This window comes from Nycticebus coucang, chromosome X (genome assembly GCF_027406575.1).
Source record: "Nycticebus coucang isolate mNycCou1 chromosome X, mNycCou1.pri, whole genome shotgun sequence".
NCBI lineage: Eukaryota > Metazoa > Chordata > Mammalia > Primates > Lorisidae > Nycticebus > Nycticebus coucang.
In genome coordinates, this window is record NC_069804.1 from 81,543,091 (window position 1) to 81,568,315 (window position 25,225).

The window sequence follows — 25,225 nt, forward strand, 5'->3', positions numbered from 1 at the left end:
TCAGTGCAAACACTGCATGGGTACAAGGCGCACTTCCCAGGTAAAGGGTACAACTACAACTCAGACTTAATCTTACAAATGCAAACAACGTAACCTAATTGTATGTACCCTTCTATATTAATCTGAAATAAATAAAAAATATAGATCTTTAGTTTTATTCTACTTTCCAAGCTGTGGCTATATATTTCATCTCAACTATTAGGTATTTCAATTTTGAAATCTCTTTCTGTCACTACAAACTAAACATATCCCTTTACAGCTGGCATCTGCGTATAGAATGTCTTTGATTCTATCAATGGCAGTATCACATTACCTTAGTGGTCTGACTGTTACTCAAAATCTATAGTTGAAACTTAATCAGCAATGTGATAACATTAAGTGGAATTTTAGGAGGTGGGGCCATTAGGGCATTTATGAAAGAGCTTAAGGAGTGAATCTGCCTCTTTTCTGTTCCATCCACCATGTAAAAGTATACAATTGCCCCCTCCAGAGGATACAATAACAAGGTGCCATCTTAGAAGTTGAGATACCAGGCTCTTCCCAGACAGTGAGCCTACTGGCACCTTGGTCTCGGACTTTTCAGCCTCTAGAACTGTGAGAAATAAATTCATATTGTCTATAAGTTACCCAGTTTGTGGTATTTTGTTATAGCCACACAAATGGACTAAGATACCTAGTCTATAAACCTTGTTATAGTGTCTTGATTTGGCTTTCATATCTAGCTAGCTAATAGCTGACTTATAGGTGTTACTTAAAATAACTCTTATATCCTTCATTCCCACTTTACTTTTACTGCCACCAATCCATTGTATTTTCTCTACATCTTATATGTGAGTTAGTTTCTTTGAGGTTAGTGTCTCCTTACTATAATGTGTACTGTCACCAGCTAATATTCCCTATACATCCTTTTCATCATCTCACAACTTGTTCAAAACCTTTTGATAATTTCAGACTTCTGAGAAAATCTTTTTAAAATATCTTTATTTTCAAGGTTTTTAAAATCTGACCTTACCTTACTGATACAATTATTTTTATAATTATACTCCAACATGCAAAACCCACTCTATTCAGGTTGGTCTTTTTCATTGTCCTCCCACAAGTCAAGCTCATTTCTTCCTCCAGGCCTCCCTCATGGTATTTTCCTGCCCACTTAAAGTAACTTGCCTTATTCTCTCTTCTCATCTGGATATAACCCTTTCCAAAAAACCTGGATAGGTCTCAGTTGAGAAATTTTCTCTGACTACTTAATTTCCTTCACTGTGAAATACTAATTTAAGGTTTACTACTTTTTTATATACTGTCTTAAATTATAGTCTATCATTCTTGTGTATTAGCTTTGCCTTTCCATTAGACTTTATACTTTCTGAAGACAATTCTGGGAACACAGTAGTTATTAAATGGATACTTGTTAATTGTATTAACTAATGAAGAAAGACTACTCCATTTCCTCAATGCCTGTGCTTTTGAAGTACTTTGAGATGTGTCCAAAATCCTTAATAGTTTGTCTGAATTTTGAATGACTGATAAGGGATTCTTCTTTAATGAAAGGAAATCTATGCACTTTGACAGTAGAAATAGGCCTTTGGAAGCAACAACAGAGACACAGAAAAAAGCAGTCACTTTAGTATTGGCTCTAGTTCTCCAAGATCTGAGAGAACAACAAAGCGTTTCATCATTGCTTTTAAAATAAGCAATGACAGAAAGCCCAGCCAGGGGAAAAGAAAAGCCCTAAAGGATAAACCAAAAACCTTTTCACTTTTTCCTTGCTTGATTTTCCTGTTTCAGTTAATCTTTAGAAGGAGATGCCTGGGAACTTATCTATCAACTCCTCATGCCCACTGGAGTACAACAGATGTAGAATGTAGTATTACTGTCTTTAAAAAGCATTATATGAATAAAGTTTCTAAAAATTGACCTAGAAACCAATTACCTAAAGTAGCTCCCAATAAAGTTATTCTCTGCTACCTTGTTTGAATTGTAGTTCTCAAACAATCCAAAATATTCTTGTGCATTGATTTATTTGTTACATATTTATAGTCTATCTCTATGGAAGCAGAAACCTCATTTGCCTTAGTCACTCCATATGCCTAGCACCAAATAGGAGCTAATAAATACCGCTGAAATAACAAATCGTAAGATGTACTTATCCAGTAACACTAAGATGATGATGGGCAAAATCTATTATATGTTCATTCCTTGCTGCAAACAGCCCTTACCAAGCATGGTATGTGAGATAGGAAAGGTGATAGTGGGCTGGCCTGTCATCCGCCAACGGCTACACAGGTAGGAGAGGTCTGTTCTAAGCATTTCCACAATCATCTTGTTGTCCAGAGCCAGGTAGAATTGTTGTTGGTCTATAAACTGATAAAAAGAAAAATAATAGCTTAGAATAATTTACTCTTGTATTAAATAATGTTTTAAAATACCCACGTATTCACAATGGTATTCTAGATGTCCCAGAGGCAACATCCCCAAATTTAATGTCTAATATTTACCAAAGTGTCTGGTGGCCCATTGATACATATAATTTCTGACATTTTTACACTGTGTTACAGTTTACAAAGTATTTTCAAATACACAATTTTATTTAATTCTTTACTCAGTGAGCGCTTTTCTTCTTAGATGAAAAATAAGCCTAAAAGATGATATGTAGATTAGCAAAGTCATATGGCCAGGAAATGGCAAAGTCAGAAATGGAATCTATGGCCCATTACTTTTGTGTATATTAGCTACACTATTTCAGATGCAATATGACAAATTGGGAGTTTATTATTTCTTTCCAGAAAATAATTTCTTCTGTCCATACACACATATAATCAGACGTGGCATTATAATGTAGGTTAATAAACATTAGGCTAACATTGTTTATAATCACAGTTAAACACAGTATGGGCATTTTTGTTTACAAGAGGATATTGAAGATTTCCATGCATGTACAAAGGGCCCCTCCTCCAAACAATGAAGATGTTTAATTCAGGAACTGAATAAAAAAGATTGTATTTCATTTATAAAAGACAAATACTGTTTTAACTTTAAAAAGTAAAGAGAACTTTGTAAGTACTCTAACTTTTTTCTTAATTTCATATTATTATGGGGTATATACATTTTGATATATAGTTTGCTTTTGTATGGTTAAAGTCAGAGTTAAAGTCATCTGGAAAGTGTGCTATATACCCATGCAATATATTGGTTGGGTGGGAATTTATCCATCCCCTTACCCCCTCCTCCTAACTTGAATTTCACTGAGTTTTGCTTCCTTATTAGCATATAGGTGTTGATTAATTAGTTCCAATTTAGTATTGAGTACATATAATGTTCGTTTTTCCATTCTTGCAATACTTCACTTAGGAGAATGGACTCCAATTCCATTCAGATACTAGATACTAGATACTTCAATTCCAAAACATACTAGATCTCCATCTTTTTACGGCTGAATCATATTCTATGGTATACATACACCACAATTTATTAATTCATTCACGTATTGAAGGGCACTTGGATTGTTTCTACATCTTTGTGATTGTGAATTATGCTACATATACCACAATTTATTAATCCATTCGTGGATCGATGGGCACTTGGGCTTTTTCCATGACTTAGCAATTATGAATTGGGCTGCAATAAACATTCTGGTACAAATATCTTTGTTATGTTGTGATTTTTGGTCTTCTGGGTATATGCCCAGCAGAGGAATTACAGGATTGAATGGCAGATCTATTTTTAGATCTCTGAGTGTTCTCCATATATCTTTCCAAAAGGACCATTGTGATGAAAATGTGTCAAATGGTCTATGAAGCGAGTGTATGATGCCCCATGATCATATCAATGTATACAGTTATGATTTAATAAAAAAATAAACAAATAAACATTTAAATGCAAGTGTCTTTATGATAAAATGTCTTTTTTTCCTTTAGGTAAATACTTTAGAGTGGGATTGCAGGATCAAATTGGAGGTCTACTTTTAGTTCTTTGAGAAATCTCCATACTTTCCATAGAGGTTGTACTAGCTTGCAGTCCCACCAGCAGTTTATGAGTAGTTCTTTAACATTTGTATAATACCTTGTCATTATTTTTGCAACACTCAGGACAACTCTTGGTAGTCATAATCACTTGGCATAAGTCTGTGCTGCAAGTTCAATTCAGTTCAATGCAACAAATATTTACTAAGCAACTTAACATGTGCAAGGCCCCATGGTATTCTTGGACACTTATCCCAACTCTAGTAAATGATTTATTTCTACAGCGTTTCTATTTTATTTCCATTCATCTCCATGTGTGTTCTAGTTTATTCCACCTACCTGTGGAGTAAAAGTAAAAATAGTTTTCCGAATGTCATAGAGTTTTGAGGTTCCAAGCACTCCCATGTGTCTGTAGGGTCGTCCACTGAGTTTCATTTTATTATTGCATCCTGACAAAGAATTGAGAAATGGTGCAGATATTTTTAATGCACAAATCAAGTCAGCAAACATATTTTTACATATAGGTACACACATAGTATATGTGCATACATCTATACACACACACACCCCTTATTTCCTTTCGTTTAAGTTTTTTTCTATTGACAAGTTACCACTCTGAAATTGGAATCCATCTTATAATGGATGTCTACATTAAATGTAGTTGAAAATCTTTTTGTCTTCCAAAAGGCAGTTATTAAATCAATATCTCATAAAATACAGAATTAGTTAATTTATTCACATGTATACGTATTCATCCTATGGTATAACACTACACATATTATTCTGAAACATTTTCCCTGAAAATACATATTGAATATCCTTTCATATCAGTACTGACAGAACTACTACTTTACTTATTTTTGGCTGAGATACATTTTTCCTGGGGATTTTATTTCTTGCCCCCTTGGTCATTTTTTTTTTTTTTTGAGACAAAGTCTCACTATGTTGCCCTCAGTAGAGTTCTATGGCATCACAGCTCACAGCAACCTCAAACTCTTGGGCTTAAGCAATTCTCTTGCCTCAATCTCCCAAGTAGCTGGGACTACAGGTGCCCACCACAACGCCCGGCTATTTTTTTTTTTTATTGCAGTTGTCATTGTTGTTTAGCAAGCCCAGGCTGGGTTTGAACCTGCCAGCCTCAGCATATGTTGTGGGTGCCCTAACCACTGAGCTACAGGTGCTGAGCTCTTTGGTCACATTTCAAGGTCCACTTAGTAAAGCACATATTTTGCCTCAGATACATGTCACAACCAGGTTTATTCACTATTCCCTCCTTTTTGTTTCCATTTTTTTTTTTTTGGCCAGGGCTTGGTTTGAACCTACCACCTCTCACATATGAGGCCAGCACCCTACTCCTTTGAGCCGCAGGGGCCGGCCTGTTTCCATTTTCATTAGAGTAAAATATACATAAAATTAAAAAAATACTTTTTAAGTGTACAGTTCAATGGCACTAAATATATTCTCATCATTGGGCAAACATAACCACCATCCATGTCCAGAACTTTTTCATCTTCCCCAACGGAAACTGTACTCATTTAAACAGTAACTTCTCAGGTCCCCAACTTTCCAGCCTCTTTCAACCAGCATTCAACTTTATTTCTCTATGAATTTGACTACTCTTGGTACCTCAGGTAAGTGGAATCATATAATATTTGTCCTTTTGTATTGGCCTTAAAGACTTAGCATAATGTCTTTAAGATTCATCTATGTTATAGCATATGTCAGAATTGTCTTCTTTTTAAAGATAGAATAATATTGCATTCTATATTCATATACACAAGTTGTTCCCCCATTCATCTATTGATGGATATTAGGTTGCTTCCACCTTTTGGCTATTGTGAACAATGCTGAACACTGGTGTATAAAATATCTATTTGAGTTCTTGCATTCACTTCTTTTGGATGTATATCCAGATATGCAACTGCTGGATCATACAGTAATCCTAATTTTTATTTTTAGAAACCATCACACTGTTTCCCACAGTGGCTGTACCATTCTACATTTCCACAAACAGTGCAAAAGGGTTTTCATTTCTCCACTTCTTCACCAACATGTGTTACTTTCTTTTTCTTAAAAATAATAGTCCTTGCAATGACTCTTAAGTGGTATCTCATTGAGGTTCTGATGTGCATTTCCCTAATTACTGGTGATATTGAACATCCATTCATCTCTTTAGTGTTCATTTGCATATCTTTTTGAAGAAATATCTATTCAAGTCCTTTGCCCATTTCTGTATCTGGTTGTTTATTTCTAGTTGAACCATAGTTCTTTATATATTTTAATCTACTTCAAGTTAATATTTTAAATATGGCTTAAAGTAAGAGTCCAGTGCCATTCTTTTGCCTGTGGATATCCAGTTTTCCTGGCAATGTATGTTGAGAAGACTATTCTTTCCACAAATGAATCACCTTGGCAACCTTGCCAATATTAATCCCTTACAAGAAGTATGATTTATAAATATTTTCTCCTACTCTGTGGGTTGCCTATTCCCTTAGTTGATGGTATTATTTGATGCACAGAGTTTTGTTTATTTATTTATTTATTTATTTATACAGAGTCTCACTCCGTTGCCCTAGATAGAGTGCTGTGATGTCACAGCACACAGCAACCTCAAACTCTTGAGCTCAAGTAATCTTGCCTAGGCTTCCCGAATAGTTGGGACTATAGGGATGCACCACACCATGAACAGCGAACTTTTCTATGTTTTAACAGAGACAGGGTATTACTCTTGCTCAGGGTGGTCTGGAACTCTTGAATTTAAGCAATCCACCTGCATCAGCCTCCTAGAGTGCTAAGATACAGGCGTGAACCACCACTCCCAGCCAAAGTTTTATTTTGATAAAGTTCAATTTCTCTATTTTTTTTCTTTTGTTGGCTACGTTTCTGGTGTTATAGTCAACGAATCACTGCCAAATCCAATGTCAAAGAGCATTTCCCCTATTTTATTTTAAGAGTTTCATAGGTTTAGGTCTTTTTTTGATTTTTAATCCATTTCAAGGTAATTTTTTTACATGGCTTAAAGAGTCGAATTTCATTCGATTGCCTGTAGATATCTAGTTTTCCTGGCACATCTATTAAAACACAGTCTTTTACCCATTGAGTGGTTACGGCAACCTTGTTGAAATCATTTGACCACATAGGCAAAGGTTTATTTCTGAGAGCTCCATTCTATTCCATTGTTCTGTATGTTTGTCTTTATGCTAGTACCAAACTGTTTTGATTATTGCATCCTTGTAGTATGTTTTGAAATAAGGAAGTATGAGTCTGCCAACTTCATTTTTCTTTTCAAATATTGTTCTGGCTATTCAGGACCCCTTAAAATTCCACATGAATTTTAGAATGATTTTTTCTATTTTGTATCGAATTGTTGGTCATTTTAGGTAGTACTGCCATCTTAACAATATGTCTTCTAATCAATAAACATGGAACGTTGTTCCATTTATTTGTGCCTTTTTTTCAGCAATGTTTGTCATTTTTAATGCACATGCCTTTCACATCCTTGGTTTAGTTTATTATCAATTAATATTTCAGTTTTTGATGCTATTGTAAAAGGAGCTATTTTCTTAATTTCCTTTTAGATTGTACATGTTCATTGTTACTGTTTAAAAATGCAATTGATTTTGTGTTTATTTTGTATTCTGGAATAGTGCTGAATCGTTTATCAGTTCTAGTGGGTTTCTTTTTTCTGTGTGACAGTTTTAGGGTTTCTGCATATAAGATCACATCACCTGCGGATGGATATCATTTTAATTTTTCCTTGACAATTTGGATGTCTTTTACTTTTTTCTTTTTTCTTTTTTATTAAATCATAGCTGTGTACATTGATATGATCATGGGGCACCGTTCACTAGCTTCACAGACAGTTTGACATACTTTTATCACACTGGTTAACATAGCCTTCCTGGCATTCTCTCAGTTACTGTGCCAAGACACTTACATTCCACATTTACCAAGTTTCACATATATACCATTGTAAGATGCACCACTGGTGTAATCCCACCAATCCCCTTCCATCTACCCCCCTCCCCCCTCCCTCCCCTCCAATTCCCCCTTCCCCCTATTCTTAGGTTGTAACTGGGTTATAGTTTTCATGTGAAAACCCTAAATTAGTTTCATAGTAGGGCTGAGTACATTGGGTACTTACTCTTCCATTCTTGAGATACTTTACTAAGAAGAATATGTTCCAGCTCCATCCATGAAAACATGAAAAAGGTAAAGTCTCCATCTGTCTTTAAAGCTGCATAATATTCCATGGTGTACATATACCACAATTTATTAATCCATTTGTGGATCGATGGGCACTTGGGCTTTTTCCGTGACTTAGAAATTATGAATAGGGCTGCAATAAACATTCTGGTACAAATATCTTTGTTATGATGTGATTTTTGGTCTTCTGGGTATATGCCAAGTAGAGGGATTACAGGATTGAATGGCAGATCTATTTTTAGATCTCTAAGTGTTCTCCATATCTCTTTCCAAAAGGAATGTATTAATTTGCATTCCCACCAGCAGTGCAAAAGTGTTCCCTTTTCTCCACATCCGCGCCAACATCTCTGATCTTGGGATTTTGTGATATAGGCTAGTCTCACTGGAGTTAGATGATATCTAAAAGTAGTTTCGATTTGCATTTCTCTGATGATTAAAGATGATGAGCATTTTTTCATATGTCTGAAGGCCGTGCGCCTGTCTTCTTCAGAGAAATTTCTCTTCAAGTCCCTTGCCCAGCCTGCAATGGGATCCCTTGTTCTTTTCTTGCTAATGCGTTGGAGTTCTCTGTGGATTCTGGTTATTAAACCTTTGTCGGAGACATAACCTGCAAATATCTTCTCCCATTCTGAGGGCTGTTTGCTTGCTTTACTTACTGTGTTCTTGGCTGTGCAGAAGGTTTTTAGTTTGATCAAGTCCCAATAGTGTATTTTTGAAGCAGCTTCAATTGCCCGGGGCAGGGGGGTGTCCTCCTCATAAAATACTCACACAGACCGATTTCCTCAAGGGTTTCCCTGCACTCTCCTCTTGAAAAAACAATACTTCGTTTTATATGGAATCAGAAAAAACCTCGAATTGCCAAGACATTACTCAGAAATAAAAACAAAGCGGGAGGAATTATGCTACCAGACCTCAGACTATACTACAAATCGATAGTGATCAAAACAGCATGGTATTGGCACAAAAACAGAGAAGTAGATGTCTGGAACAGAATAGAGAATCCAGCTACTTTCCAGTATTTATCTTTGACAAGCCAATTAAAAACATTCAGTGGGGAAAAGATTACCTATTTAACAAATGGTGCTGGGTGAACTGGCTGGCAACCTGCAGAAGACTGAAACTGGACCCACAGCTTTCACCATTAACTAAGATAGACTCCCACTGGATTAGCAATTTAAACCTAAGACATGAAACTCTTTTACTTTTTTTCTTGCCTAACTGTTCTCTCAGTTCAGAACCTCCATTGCTACATTGAATAGAAAAGTGTTTGTTTTGACTATTTCTTCTTTCCTCTTGGTTATTATTAATTTGGCTTTCTAGCATGTTTTATTGTATTTTTACATTTGATCACAAAGAAGTGATTTCTTTATTGTCTTTTTAATGCTAAACACATTGTATAAAAACCACGGAGGCTTAGGATGACATTCTTTTCATCTAGGGTGGATTTAGTTTATTTTGGTAGTTAGAAAGCTATACCTATATCATCGTAGGCCAATCAATGATTCAGAAGATTGTATTTTAGGCTTTGTGTTTGAGGCTTTCTAATTCATGGTTTCTAATTTCTAATTTAGGGCCTTTTTTTACCCCTAGGGTACAATCCCATTCTTCAGTGGTTTCAACTGAAAGCCTAAGATGTTTACCAAGCTCCTTACAAATATGAAGGTTGTAAAATGCAATTTTTAACTTTGTAGCCCCTCATCCCATGCAACCAAAGCTTAAGAATCAGCAAATGCTAGATAAAACTTTGGCTACCCTAACCCGGGAAAAAAAGAGTAAAATCTCTAATTTCATCAATCAGAAACGGCAAAGATGAAATAACAACAGACTCCTCAGAAATTCAAAAATTCATTAATGGATATTACAAGAAACTTTATTCTCAGAAATATGAAAATCTGAAGGAAACTGACCAATACTTGGAAGCACACCACCTTCCTACACTTAGCCAGAATCAAGTGGAAATGTTGAACAAGCCTATATCAAGTTCTGAAATAGCATCAACTATACAAAATCTCCCTAAAAACAAAAGCACGGGACAAGATGGCTTCATGTCAGAATTCCACCAAACCTTTAAAGAGGAACTAATACCTATATTACTCAACCTTTTCCAAAATGTAGAAAAAGAAGGAATACTACCCAATACATTCTATGAAGCAAATATCACCCTGATACCCAAACCAGGAAAAGACCCAACAAGAAAAGAAAATTATAGACCAATATCCCTACTGAATATTGATGCAAAAATATTCAAAGAGATCCTAAAAAACAGAATCCAGCAACACATCAAACAAATTATACACCATGACCAGGTGAGTTTTATCCCAGGGATTCAAGGCTGGTTCAATATACATAAATCTATAAATAGAATTAAGCACATAAACAAATTAAAAAACAAAGACCATATGATTCTCTCAATTGATGCAGAAAAAGCTTTTGATAATATCCAGCATCCCTCAGAACACTTAAGAAAATTGGTATAAAAGGGACATTTCATAAACTGATAGAGGCCATCTATAGCAAACCCACAGCTAATATGATATTGAATGGAGTTAAATGGAAATAATTTCCACTCAGATCAGGAACCAGGCAAGGTTGCCCATTGTCTTCACTGCTCTTTATCATTGTAATGGAAGTTTTAGCCATGGCAATTAGGGAAGAAAAGGCGATCAAGGGTATCCATATAGGGTCAGAAGAGATCAAATTTCACTCTTCACAGATGATATGATTGTATATCTGGAAAACACCAGGGATTCTACTACAAACTCTTATAAGTGATCAAGGAATACAGCAGCCTCTCAGGTTACAAAATCAACATTCATAAATCGATAGCCTTTATATATACCAACAATAGTCAAGCTGACAAAATAGTCAAGTACTCTGTTCCATTCATAGTAGTGCCAAAGAAGATGAAATATTTGGGAATTTATCTAACAAAGGACGTGAAAGATCTCTATAAAGAGAACTATGAAACTCTAAAATAGAAATAGCTGAAGATGTTAACAAATGAAAAAACATACCATGCTCATGGCTGGGAAGAATCAACATTGTTAAAATGTCCATACTACCTAAAGCAATATACAATTTTAATGCAATACCTATTAAAGCTCTGCTGTCTTACTTTAAATATCTCAAAAAAATAATACTTCGTTTTATATGGAATCAGAAAAAAACCTCAAATAGCTAAGACATTACTCAGAAATAAAAACAAAGCAGGAGGAATCACGCTACCAGACCTCAGACTATACTATAAATCGATAGTCATCAAAACAGCATGGTACTGGCACAAAAACAGAGAGGTAGATGTATGGAACATAATAGAGAACCAAGAGATGAACCCAGCTACCTACCATTATTTGATATTTGACACACCAGTTAAAAATATTCAGTGGGGAAAAGATTCCGTATTTAACAAATAATGCTCGATGAACTGGCTGGTGACCTGTAGAAGACTGATACTGGACCCACACCTTTCACCATTAACTAAGATAGACTGTCACTGGATTAAAGATTTAAACTTAAGACATGAAACTATAAAAATACTAGAAGAAAGTGCAGGGAAAAGTTGTGAAGGAATTGGCCTGGGTGAATATTTTATGAGGAAGACCCCCTGGGCAATTGAAGCAGCTTCAAAAATACACTACTGGGACCCGATCAAACTAAAAAGCTCCTGCACAGCCAAGAACACAGTAAGTAAAGCAAGCAGACAGCCCTCAGAATGGGAGAACATATTTTCAGGTTATGTCTCCAACAAAGGTTTAATAACCAGAATACACAGAGAACTCAAATGTATTAGCAAGAAAAAACAAGTGATCCCATTTCAGGCTGGGAATGGGACTTGAAGAGAAACTTCTCTGAAGACAGGTGCACAACCTACAGACATGAAAAAATGCTCATCATCCTTAATCATCAGAGAAATGAAAATCAAAACTACTTTGAGATATCAGATATCATCTAACTCCAGTAAGATTAGCTCATATCACAAAATCCCCAAACCAGAGATGTTTGCATGGATGTGGAGAAAAGGGAACATTTCTACACTGCTAGTGGGAATGCAAACTAATACATTCCTTTTGGAAAGATGTTTGGAAAACACTTAGAGATCTGAACATAGACCTGCCATTCGATCCTACAATTCCTCTACTAGGTATATGTCCAGGGACCAAAAATCACATTATAACAAAGATATTTGTACCAGATTGTTTATTGTGGTACAATACATAATTGCTAAAGCATGGAAGAAGCCCAAGTGCCCATTGACCCACGAATGGATTAATAAATTGTGGTATATGTACACCATGGAATATTATGCAGCCTTAAAGAAAGATGGAGACTTTACCTCTTTCATGTTTACATGGATGGAGCTGGAACACATTCTTCTTAGCAAAGTATCTAAAGAATGGAAGAAAATGTATCCAAAGTACTCAGCCCTACTATGAAGCTAATTTATAGCTTTCGTATGAAAGCTAATAACCCAGTTATAACCTAAGAATATGGGGAAAAGGGAAAGGGAGGGGAGGGGAGGGGGAAGAATGTGTGGAAGGAGGGTAATTGGTGGGACCATACCTATGGTCATCTTACAAGGGTACATGTGAAACTTACTAAATGTAGAATATAAATATCTTAACACAATACTAAGAGAACGCCAGGAAGGGTATGTTAACCAGCGTGAGGAAAATATGTCGAATTGTATATAAAACCAGTGTATGGTGCCCCATAATTTCATTAATGTACACAGCTATGATTTAATTAAAAAAAAATAATCAGCAAATGCTTTTCTATTTGTTTGTGTCATTTATGCTTTCTTTTTGTCCATGTTTTGTAGTTATCCTTGTAGAGATTGTTTACCTCCTTGTTTAAGTATATTCCTATTCCTAGGTATTTTATTTTCTTTGCAGCTGTTGTAAATGACATAGAGTTTTTGGTCTGAGTCTCATCATCACTATTATCAGTGTATAGAAATGATACTAATTTGTGTACATTAATTTTATAGCCTGAGACTTTATTGAATTTATTTGTCAATTCTAGGAGTGCTGTGTGTTTCCTAGATATACGGTAATATCATTGGCAAATAGGGATAGTTTAACCACCTCTTTTCCAACTTGAGTGCCCTTTATTTTTTTCACTTGTCTGATTGCTCTGGCTAAGACTTTCAATACTATGTTGAATAGAAGTGGTGACAGTGGATATCTTTGTTTTGTTCCAATTCTAAGGGGGAATGTTTTCAACTTATCCCATTCAGTATAATGTTGGTTGTGGGTTTGTGAGCTATATCTTTTATTGGTTTGTATTGAGGGATTTTTATCATAAAGGTGTGCTGGATTTTTTTGGATGCTTTTCTGCAGCTATTTTTCTTAATGCTGTTTAGGTGGTGAATCACATCCATTTGTTATGTTGAACAATCCTTCCATCCTTGGTAAATTATCATGACTTATCTTTTTGATTTGCTGTTGGATTAGGTAAAATAGCATTTTTTCTTTGAGGATTTTTGCATCTATATTTCCTAAGAAATATAGGGGTCTATAGTTTCTTCTTCTTCCTCTTCTTCTTCTTCCTCCTCTTCTTCTCCCTCTTCTTCCTCTTCCTCTTCCTCCTCCTCCTCCTCCTCTTCCTCTTCCTCTTCTTCTTCTTTTTTTTGTTATGTCCTTTCCTGGCTTTGGTATCAAGATGATAGTGGCTTTGTAGAATGAGTTAGAGAGGATTCTTTCCTTCTCAGTGTTATGGAACAGTTTTAGTAAGATAGGTACCAGTTTTTCTTCTCAGGTCTGGTAGAATTTGGCAACAAATCTATCTGGTCCTGGGCTTTTATTTTGTTGGGAGATTGTATATTACTGTTTGAATTTTGCTGCTAGTTATAACATGGATTGGAAGAATCACTATTGTTAAAATGTCAATTACTACCCAAAGTGATTTACAGATTCAATGTAATTTCCATCTAAATACCAACTTCTTTTTCACAGAAGTAGAAAAAACAATTCTAAATTTCAAATGGAATAAAAAAAGATTGCAAATAGCCAAAGGAATCTTAACTGAAAAGGACAAATCTTTGGGGATGGGCAAGATGGCCAACTAGAGGCAACTTTTATCAGAAGCTACTATCCAGAAGGAGAAAAGTCAGACTGAAGTAAACTCAGAGAAGTCAAAATTGTGGGGTTGAACACAAGGAGAAGGAATCAAGGTGCATATCATCATCACTGAGACAAACTGTGAAGGTAAGAAAAAAGAAGAAAGATAACAGAGATGAGGTATGGAATGACTAGACTGAAGGTGCCTGGTGCTGATAGAGAAGGGACTTGCTGTGGGCTCTTTGTGAGCAGGGAACAGAGGACATCTTATCTCACCCCAGAGGAGAGAGCCATGAAGTCCTAGATTTCCTGCACCTAGGAATTTCCACCTCTGGCTCCCATGCTGCTTGTCACAAAAGCAAACAAATTTTCTTTCTGCCTTCCTGAGCTCTGAGCCCACCCTCCACCTCTTATTGCCTGATGGACTGCCCTGTGTAGAGGCCAGTGTGTTTGATGAGATCCCTGAGGGACCTCTACATTATGTGAGCCACTGAGAAGAGTGTGCCATACCCCTCCATTGTGATAGAAAATTGTGGCTCTACAGTACTATCCCTGGCATGGCATGACCTGCCTAGCTTTCCCTCCTGCTAGGGGGCACCTTTCCCCTGTCCTCTGGAGAGGCCCTGCTCCGTGTCTGTGCCTGGTGACCCCCAGCTCTCCTCTTAACAACTTGGAGAAAGACAGGCTTAGCCTCATGTGATCGGACATGGGAAGGTCCAGGAAACAGACTAGATCCACTTCTCCAGCCATGGGTGATGCTGCATTGTATTCAATCACCAGTCAGAATTCTAGGAGGAAGACTGTGGCTTCCGTAAAACTGTTTGCGCAAGGGGATGTTCACGCTGCAGGAGTGAGAACAGTTGGAACTGTCAGTGGATTTCCTTTCGCCACCTACCACTGGAGGGGGGATGCAGGTTCACACCTATTTTGAAATTGTTTGAGTAAGGGGGTATTGGCACTATAAGGGTGGGAGCAGTGGGTATGTCCACAGATTCCCCTTCACCAGCCATCACCAGTGCAGGGCTGCAGCTGTTGGAATCTTCTGTAGCAGAGACACCAGAAAAATACTATAGTTCTTTTGAACTGGTTGGAGGAAGGGCTAGCACAAGGACAGAATGAGTTTGTACTATCTGGAAGATTCCCCCAGCCTACGATCTTCACCTGGAGTTCCACTCCCAGTGCTACCCCACCCAACCTGGAGAAAGACCAGACCTTAGCGAGTATTACAGTGCAACCCCCAAAGGAGGCTTTATGAGTCTGGGGGAAGAACCACAAGTATAAGCTCCATCTCATGTGAGCAGTCAGTGGCAAATGTGTGGAGAGTTCCATTTCCTGGGGCCTCCAGATCTCATCTCACCCCAAAAGTTTTAGTTCCCAAATAGCTCTCTGGGGTGCTGCTTAAGGGTCTCCAATTAGATTACCCCCACAATAACTATTTAGAGACAACTTAACGTTTCAACTATATATCAAAATATAATTAACATAAAATATGCTGAAAATATACATATGAAGAACCAGGAGAAGAATCCTGGAAACATAAAAACTCAAAGTAGATCAACTCCCCCAAGAGATTACAAGGGTGATAACAGCAGAAAATACCATCCATAGAGAAAATGCTGAAATGTCAGAAATATAATTCAAATTATGGATGGCAAATAAGATGATTGGAATTGAGATGATGGAAATAATAATACAAAAATAGACTAAAAGTTATCTCAGGAAATCAGTGAATTTAAAGAGAAAGTCACCAAGAAACTGAGGAAATCCTTGGAAATTAATGAGGAAAGATTTATCAGAGCTTAAGGAATTGAAAGAAGCATCCGAGGAGCTTCAAAACACAGTAGAGAGCCTCAGTAATAGAGTAGAACATGGAGGAGAAAGAGTTTTGGAAATTTTAGATTAGACTTTTGAAGTATCCCAATCATTCAAAGAAACATAAAAAATAACAAAAACAGAATATTCCCTGAGAGAGTTATGAGATTACTTCAAAAGATTGAACACTTGAATTATAAGGATTCCTGAAGAAGCTCAGGGCAGTCCTAAAAGTAGTAAAGTTCGTCTTGAACACATTGTGGTGGAGGATTTCCCAAGCACTGCAAGAGACACAGAAATTCACATAGTAGATAGTTTCAGAACCCCAGCACAACTGGAGTCAAACAAATTATCTTTTACACACAATGTAACTAATTTTGCCAACGTCAAAATTAAAGAGAAAATTCTGCAAGCAGCCAGGTATAAGAAAAGTCTTACCCACAAAGGGAAAAATATCAGGATGACAGCAAAACATTCAGCTGAAACTTTACAAGGCAGAAGAGTGTGGTCATTAGCCTTTAAACTTTTTTCTGGGGGAGGGTATTTATCATACATTTTACTTTATTTTTAAGTTATACCCCAAACTTCTATTTATTTATGAAATCATGACTGTGTACATTAAATGCATTTATGAGATACAAGGTGCTGAATTGATAAACAATGTGGAATGCTTACACTAACTGATTAACAAAACTATCATCTCGCTTGTTTGTTGTGGTAAGACATTTATACTCTATTCATAATAGTTTTGAAATGTACCACTATAGTATGCACCTTAGGTGAGGTCCCAAAAAATACCTTACTTCTCCCAGCCTCCCCCCTCTCCTCCCTTGTCCCTTCTCTTTCCTCTTTCTTTCTGGACCATAGTTTGCTTACTTAGTGTGCTCTTTGCTATGCAGGAGCTTTTAAGTTTGATCAGATCCCAGTAATATATTTTTGGTGTTGCTTCAATTGCCAAGGGAGTCCTCCTCATAAAATATTTTCTTAGGCTGATTTCTTCAAGTGTTTTTCCTGCACTCTCTTCCTGTATTTTCATGCCTTAAGTTTACATCTCTTATCAAGTGAGAATCAATTTTTGTTAATGGTGAAAGTGTGGATCCACTTTCAGTCTTCGACAGGTTGCCAGGCAGTTCACCCAGCACCATTTGTTAAACAGGGAGTCTTTCCCCCATAAATGTTTTTGATAGGCTTAACAAAGATCAAATGACTATAAGTGGCTGGGTTCATCTCTTAGTTCTCTATCCTATTCCATAAATATACCTCTGTTTTTGTGACAGTACCATGTTGTTTTGATCACTATAGATTTATAGTATAGCCTTAAGTCTGGTAACATGATACCTCCTAATTTTTTTTTTTTATTTCTGACTAATATCTTGACTATCTGAGTTTTTTTCTGATTCCATATAAAACAAAGTACTAGGCTCAGCACCCATAGCACAATGGTTATGGCACTGGCTACACGCAACAAGGCTGGCAGATTTGAAACCCAACCTAGGACAGCTAAAGAACACTGGCAACTGCAACAACAAAAATATAGGTGGGCATTGTGGCAGGCTCCTGTAGTGCCAGCTACTTGGGACACTAAAACAAGAGAATTGCTTAAGCCCAAGAGTTTGATGTAACTGCAAGCTGTGACGCCACAGCACTCTACTGAGAGCGACATAGTAATATGCTGTCTCAAAACAAATAAAACAAAAAACAAAGTACTATATTTTACAGATTTGTAAAGTATGACAATGCTGCTTTAATGGGGATTGCATTAAATCTGTATATTGCTTTAGGTAGTATGGCTACTTTAATGAGCATGGTATGTTTTTCCATTTATTAACATTTTCAGCTCTTTCTTTTCTCAGAGTTTCTTAATCCTCTTTATAGAGATGTTTCACATCCTTTGTTAAATTCCTAGGTATTTCATCTTCTTTAGCACTACTGTAAAAGGGATAGAGTCCTTGACTATAGTTTCAGCTTGACTATTGTTGACATATATAAAAGCTACTGATTTGTAACGCTACTGTATTCATTGGTCACTTCTTAGAGTTTTGTAGTTGAGTCCCAGGTATAGGATGATATAATCTGTAAAGAGTGAGAGTTTGATATCCTCTAACTCCATGTGGATACTCTTGATCGCCTTTTATTGCCTCATTATGATGGCTAAGACTTCCATTAGTATGTTGAATAGCAGTGGAGACAATGGGCATCCTTGCCTCTTTCCTGATCTGAGTGGAAATCTTTTCAATTTTATTCCATTCAGTATGATATTGGCTGTGGTTTTGCTGTAGACGGCCTCTATCGGTTTAAGAAATTACACATCTAAGTCTATTTTCTTAAGTGTTCTGATCATGAAAGGATGTTGGATATTATCAAAAGCTTTTTCTGTGTGAATTGAGAGTATCATATGGTCTTTGTTTTTTTTTTTTAATTTTATTTAAGTGATGTATTATATTAATAGATTTGTGTATGTTGAATCAACCCTGTAACCCTGGAAGAAAACCAACTTGATCATGGTGTATATATTTTTTTAATGTGTTGTTGAATTCTGTTTGCTAGGATCTTATTGAATAGTTTTGCATTTATATTCATTAATAAAATTGGTCCATACTTTTCTTTCTTCCCTGGGTCTTTTCCTGGTTTGGGGATCAGGGTGATATTTGCTTCATAGAATGTGTTGGGAAGTATTACTTCTTTTTCTATAGTTTGGAAAACTTTATATAATATAGGTAATAGTTCCTTTGTAAAGGTTTGGTAGAATTCTGATGTAAAGCTATTTGGTCCTGGAGTTTTCTTTTTTAGGGAGATTTCATATAATTGATGCTATTTCAGGGCTTGATATACATCTATTCAAAATTTCCAATTCTACCTGGTTGAGTCTAAGAAGTTAGTGTGCATCCAGGGATTGGTCCATTTCCTTCAGATTTCATATTTCTGAAATAGAGGTTTTTATAGTAATCATTGAGGATTTTTTTGCATTTCTGAGGTGTCAGTTGTTATTTCTTCTTTATCATTTCTAATTTACATTGCTAAAGATTTTACTTTTCTGTTTCTGCTTAGGTTAGCCAAAGATTCACTAATTTTATTATTCTTTTCAAAAAAACAACTTTTTGTTTCATTGATCTTCTGATTCTTTTGTTTTCAATTTCATCTAATTCTGCCCTAATTTTGGTTATTTTTTTTTTTTCTTCTGCTGGTTTTGGGTATGAAATGTTCTTCCTTTTCCAGTTGCTTGAGATGATGCATTAAGTTGTTGTTTTCCTCTTTCTGTTTTCTTGACATAGGCTTCCAATGTTACAAATTCCCCTCTTAGGACTGCCTTTTCAGTATCCCACGAGTTTTGATAATTTGTGTCTTCATTATTATTTTGTTCCAAAAATTTGTTTTCCTTTTTATTCTCATCTTTGATCCAGATATCGTTCAGCATAAGGTTATTTAGTTTCCATGACTTTGTTTAAGTATGATGATTCCTGTTGCTGTTGAGTTCAACTTTTATTCTGTGGTGGTCCAAAAAGATAGCAGGAATAAATTCTATTATTTTAAATTTGCTGAGGTTAGACTTGGGTCCTAAGATAAGATCAATTTTTGGGGATGATCCATGAGATGATGAGAAGAATGGATATTCAGTTGTATTCGAATGAAATGTTCTATAGAGGCCTGTCATGTCCATTTGTTCTAGGGTTAAGTTTAACTCCATAATTTCTTTGTTAGTTTCTTCTTGGAGGATCTATCCAAAAGTGCCAAAAGGGTGTTAAAATCTCTAACTACTATAATGCGGGAAGATACCAAATCATTCATATCTCTTAGGGTTTGCTTTATAAATTAAGGAGCATTCTCATAGGGTGCATAAATATTAATTATCAAAATCTCTTCATGTTGGGTGTTTCCCTTGACAAATATGTAGTTACCATCCTTATCTTTCTCGGTTTAAAGCCAATTGTACGTGCAAATAAAATTTCAATGTCAGCTTTTTTAAAATTTCCATTTGCTTCTATTATAGATGTCTATCCTTCTCCCTGGATGTATTTTTATCCTTTAAGATAAGATGAGAAACCCTAAATAAACCCATCAAGAAGTGGGTAAAACACATGAGCAGATTATTTGTCTAAGAGGGATTATATCTCTGGGTATGGTGGTCACATACCTATAATCCTAGCACTTTGAGAGGTCAATGTGGGAGTACTGCCTGAAGCCAGGTGTTTGAGACCAGCCTTAGCAAGCAAGCTCATGTCTACCAAAAAAACAGAAAAATGGGCTGGGATTGGTGGTGGAACTCAGCTGATAGTTCCAGATACTCAAGAGTCTGAGGCAGGAGAATCACTTGAGCTTAGTAGTTTGAAGTTGCAGTGAGATATGATGATGCCACTCCACTCTAGCCCGGGCAACAGAGCAAGACCCTGTCTCAAAATAAGGGAAAAGGTTTGGTTGTAGGTCACTGGTGTCTTGAGGGATTTGGGGATGGATGCCTGATTACCAGAACAGCACTTGAACTCAATAAATTTTATTCAAAAGATGTTTAAGGATTTAGAAAAAAAGAAATAGAAAAAAGAAAATTAAAAAAAAGAAATAAGATACACAAATGGCCAACAAGCATACCAAAAAATGCTCAACATCACTATCATTTGGGAAATGCAACAATGAGCATCCACCTTACACCTGTCACTTGGCTATTATTAAAATCCAAAATTAATAGATGTGGCAAAAGGAAAAGTTCACATACTGTGGGTGGGAATGTAAATTGGTACATTGAGAAAACAGTGTGGAAAATCCTCAAAGCACTGAACATAGGCTACCATTAAACCCCGCAATTCCACTACTGAGTATCTATCCAAAGGAAAAGAAGTAATTTTATCAAAAAGACACCTGCATTCAGATATTTATCACAGCATAATTCACAATTGCAAAGATATGGAATCAACCTAAGTGTCCACCAACTAACGAGTAGATAAAGAAAATGTGGTATATATACACCATGGAGTACACATCCATCCTTAAAATGAATGAATAATTCATTTGCAGCAACTTAGATGGAATGGAAGACCATTATCCTAAGTGAAGTTATCTCAGCAATTGACCAACTAATACCACATGTTCTCACTTATATGTGGGAACGATACAATGGGTACTGTATGTCATAAAGCGGTGTAATAAACACTAGAATCTAAGAAGGGGGAGGGTGGGAGTAGTGAGGGCTAAAAAATTACCTATTACATACAGTGTACACTATTCTGGTGACAGGAATACTGAAAGCTCTGATTCTGCATTATAAAATTCATCCAAGTAATAAAAAACACTTGTACTCACTACATCTATCGAAATAAAAAGAAAAGAATCAGCAATGCCTCACAGGGAAACTGTTCAGAGAACAGTAAGTTTATTTCTTTGAGGTTCATTTCTCCTTAGGATTTTGATTTCTCAAGTTCAGTTTGTCTCAATTACTGTTTGAAGCCTTCATTCACCGGTATTTATAAACTGCAACATTGTAGTTATTCTTAACGTGAAGTTAGTCCAATACAAGCTACTTCATCATAGTTGGAAGATGAATGTCTACCTTTTCAACTACCGGACAATAAATGATAATTCCATCACTCTAGTTTATGCACATTACATTGATTATAATTACTGTTTTGCCACTAAAATTATGTTGTAGTAAATATCCTTGTACATGTATCCTTGTGTGCTTTTATGAGTATTATATAAGATAGATTACCTGAAGTAAGGTTGTTGATCACAGATATGTGCATTAAAACTTATAATAGGTAATATCAATTGGCCTCTCATTTACATTAATTACTACCAGGTGTTCTGAGAGTGTCTATATCTTCTCATATTTACCAGCACTAGATATTATTGATATTTGTAAAACCAATGGGTAGACATTTATATTACATTATAGTTTTATCTTATATTTTCCCAATCATTGGTGAGGTTGATGTTATGATAACTTTAAAAATGTAGTACTAGGTTTTGGTTTTCTTGGACTTGGGCACTCGTTTGAGTTGCCTTTGGAGATCTTGGGCCAGTGTGTGAAGATGACTTTGAGCATTGTTTGGGGCCCCAGTAGGAGTCGCTGAGCCAGAAAGGAGCTAATATCACTCTGATGTGGGCTGCCCACACAGCTGCTGTGTGAGAGCCGCCCCTGTGTATTGCAACATGGAGATCAGCCAGGAGACCTTGGGCGAGCAATCTAGTGACTGAGTTGCCCAAAGAAAAGTACAGAGATGCTGGGGAAGTGCGGAGATACAAGTGTGGCAGATTAACAGACTTGGCCCTCAGGGGCATAGTGGGAGACTAGACTTGGTGCACTGGCTAAGCAGAAAGCCACACAGGAGAGATCCCAGGGACACGTGCTTTCCTTGGAAAGCTTCTGCTTGGCCAAGGTTCATAGTTTGGAGTGTCTTTTAAGTGGGCTGAGGAAACTTTTCGGCTCCCAAGCCTGAGGGATCTGTGAGATCAGCAGAGGCTTCCAGTTTCCATCTTGTACAGCTGTATCAATATTGTGATTAACATCTTATACCTCAGAAGATCACTTGTTGCCCAGACAATATTCAGCAAGATATATATACTGTTTGGTTCTTCGGTTTTGGGTTTTTTGTTTCTTTGGTTTTGTTTTTTAACTTCAACATTTTTCCATAGCATTTTTATTTTTCTTTTTTGTTCTCTTTTACCCCACTATTCTAGTTAAAATACAATTTTTCATTTTTGCCTTCTTTAACAATTAGAATATCCTTTGTGCCAGTGTTTCTCCCTCTATATTTGTTTCGCCCCAGCAATGTTATCCCATAAGGGTTTTTGCTTGTTTGCTTCGGTTTGATTTATAGTATTTTTGGCTTTCTTCTCTACCTGGTGGAGGTGGAATATGGTGTCTGACCCAGCTGGCAAAGAGCTGTTGACCTCAAGGGAATCGCCCAACCCAGCACCCCCAGAGGTTGTGGGTCTTCAAGGTTGGGTTCTAGTACCCTATTATACACCTATATTACTCCTGTTTCTTTCTTTCAGGGCCTTTCTTCTTTTTGTCAATATTTCCTTTTACTCACCCTCTCTTCTCTCTCTTTTTTCTTTCTTTTTAAAACCTTTTTTTCCCCTTCTTGCTCTTCAATTTTCTCATCTTTCTGGTCCTGTATCAAAAGAACTCAGTAAAACTTTAGGCGAGTGGCACCATAACTTAAAGGTCGAGAAGAAGTGAAAGGATAATTAGGGTAAGAAAACAGATACAAGAAAGTACTCATGAAGAAGAATCAGCAGAAAAATCCTGGTAACACGAAATACCAGTCCAGAGTAACCCCTCCTAGGGATCAAGAGGTAGGTACAGCAGAGGATTCCTCCAATATACAAACGTTAGAAATGACAGAAGGGGAATTTAAAATATAGATGATAAAAACGATGAAGGAAAATGCTGAGAAAGTTGAAAACAATCAAAAAACAATGGAGGAAATTGCTTAGAAAGTGGAAAATAACCAAAAGGAAACCCTAAAACAGAATGAAATAAGAGATGAATGATACGAAGAATATAGAAAGAATATAGCAGAGCTGAAATAACCAAAAGGAAACCCTAAAACAGAGTGAAATAAGAGATGAACGATACGAAGAATATAGAAAGAATATAGCAGAGCTGAAGAAATTGAAGCAATTAGGGAACTTAGGGATGCAAGAGAAAGTATCAACAACAGATTACATCATATGGAAGAAAGAATCTCAGAGGTAGAGGATAAAGCTCTGGAGATAACTCAGATAGTTAAAGAGGCAGAAAATAAGAGAGAGAAAGAGAATGTTGAATGACAGAATTATGGGACTCTATGAAGCATTCAAACATACGAGTTACAGGTATCCCAGAAGGGGAAGAAGAATGCCCCCAGAGAAATGGAAGGCATTCTAGAGAATATTATAAATGAAAATTTTCCAAATATCACCAAAGATTCTGACATACTCCTTTCAGAGGGATATTGGTCCCTTAGTCACCTCAATTCAAATAGAGCCTCTCTAAGGCACATTGTAATGACTCTATCTAAAGTCAAGACAAAAGTAAAGATTTTGCAAGCTGCCAGGAGTAAGTGCCAACTGACCTACAGGGGCAAATCCACCAGGGTGACTGCGGACGTATCTAATGAAAATTTTCAAGCCAGAAAACAAATGTCATCTGTCTTTAATCTACTTAAACAGAACAATTTTCAGCCCAGAATTCTATATCCCACTAAGCTAAACTTTAAAATTGATGAGAAATCAAATCTTTTATTGGTATGCAAACATTGAGGAAATTTGCCACAACAAGACCAGCCTTACAGGAAATATTTCAACCTGTTCTACACACTGACCATAACAATGGACCTTCAGCAAAGTAAGCACGCAGAAATTAAAGGACAGAACCTAGTTTCCACAATGATGCAAAAGACAAAACTAAGCAATGGACTTTCACAAAATGAGATGGATAGAATACTACCACACTGATCAATTATCTCAATAAATGTCAATGGCTTGAATTCCCCACTCAAGAGGCATAGATTGGCTGATTGGATTAAAAAACACAACCCATCTATTTGCTGTCTGCAGGAAATACACCTCACATTAAAAGACATATTAAAACTCAGAGTTACGGGTTGGAAGTCAATTTCTCAGGCAAATGGAATTCAGAAGAAAAGAGGGGTTGCAATCTTATTTTCAGATACATGTGGATTTAAGGAAACTAAAGTCATAAAGGACAACGATGGTCACTTCATATTGGTCAAGGGAAAAATACAACAAGAAGACATTTCAATTTTAAATATTTTTGCACGCAATTTAAATGCGCCCAGATTCTTGAAACAGGCCTTGCTTAGTCTAAGCAATATGATATCTTATAACACCATAATAACAGGGGACTTCAACACCCCTCTCTCAGAGCTAGACAGATCTTATAAACAGAAATTTAACAAAGATATTAGAGATTTAAATGAGACCCTAGAACAACTGTGCTTGACAGACATATATAGAACACTCTATCACAAAGATAAAAAATATACATTTTCCTCATCATCCATGGAACATTCTCCAAAATTGATCATATCCTAGGACACAAAACAAACCTCAACAGAATCAAAAGAATTGAAATTATATCTTGCATCTTCTCAGACCAAAAGGCACTAACAGTGGAACTCAACTACAATAAAAATGCTCAACCTCACACAAAGGCATGAAAGTTAAACAACCTGATGCTGAATGACAGTT

The 25,225-nt window shown here is 36.4% G+C and overlaps 1 protein-coding gene across 2 annotated transcripts in view; it reads right to left on the reverse strand.

The window, feature by feature from the left end:
* The window catches only part of PHKA1 (phosphorylase kinase regulatory subunit alpha 1), a 397,078-nt gene that overhangs the window by 223,459 nt on the left and 148,394 nt on the right, over positions 1-25,225 (reverse strand). For both annotated transcript variants that reach the window (XM_053580169.1, XM_053580168.1), the window contains 2 exons: positions 4,299-4,408; positions 2,217-2,361 (listed from right to left, as the gene is read on the reverse strand). In XM_053580169.1, the coding sequence (XP_053436144.1) occupies positions 2,217-2,361; positions 4,299-4,408 (255 nt within the window). The remainder of the gene's footprint in view (positions 1-2,216; positions 2,362-4,298; positions 4,409-25,225) is intronic.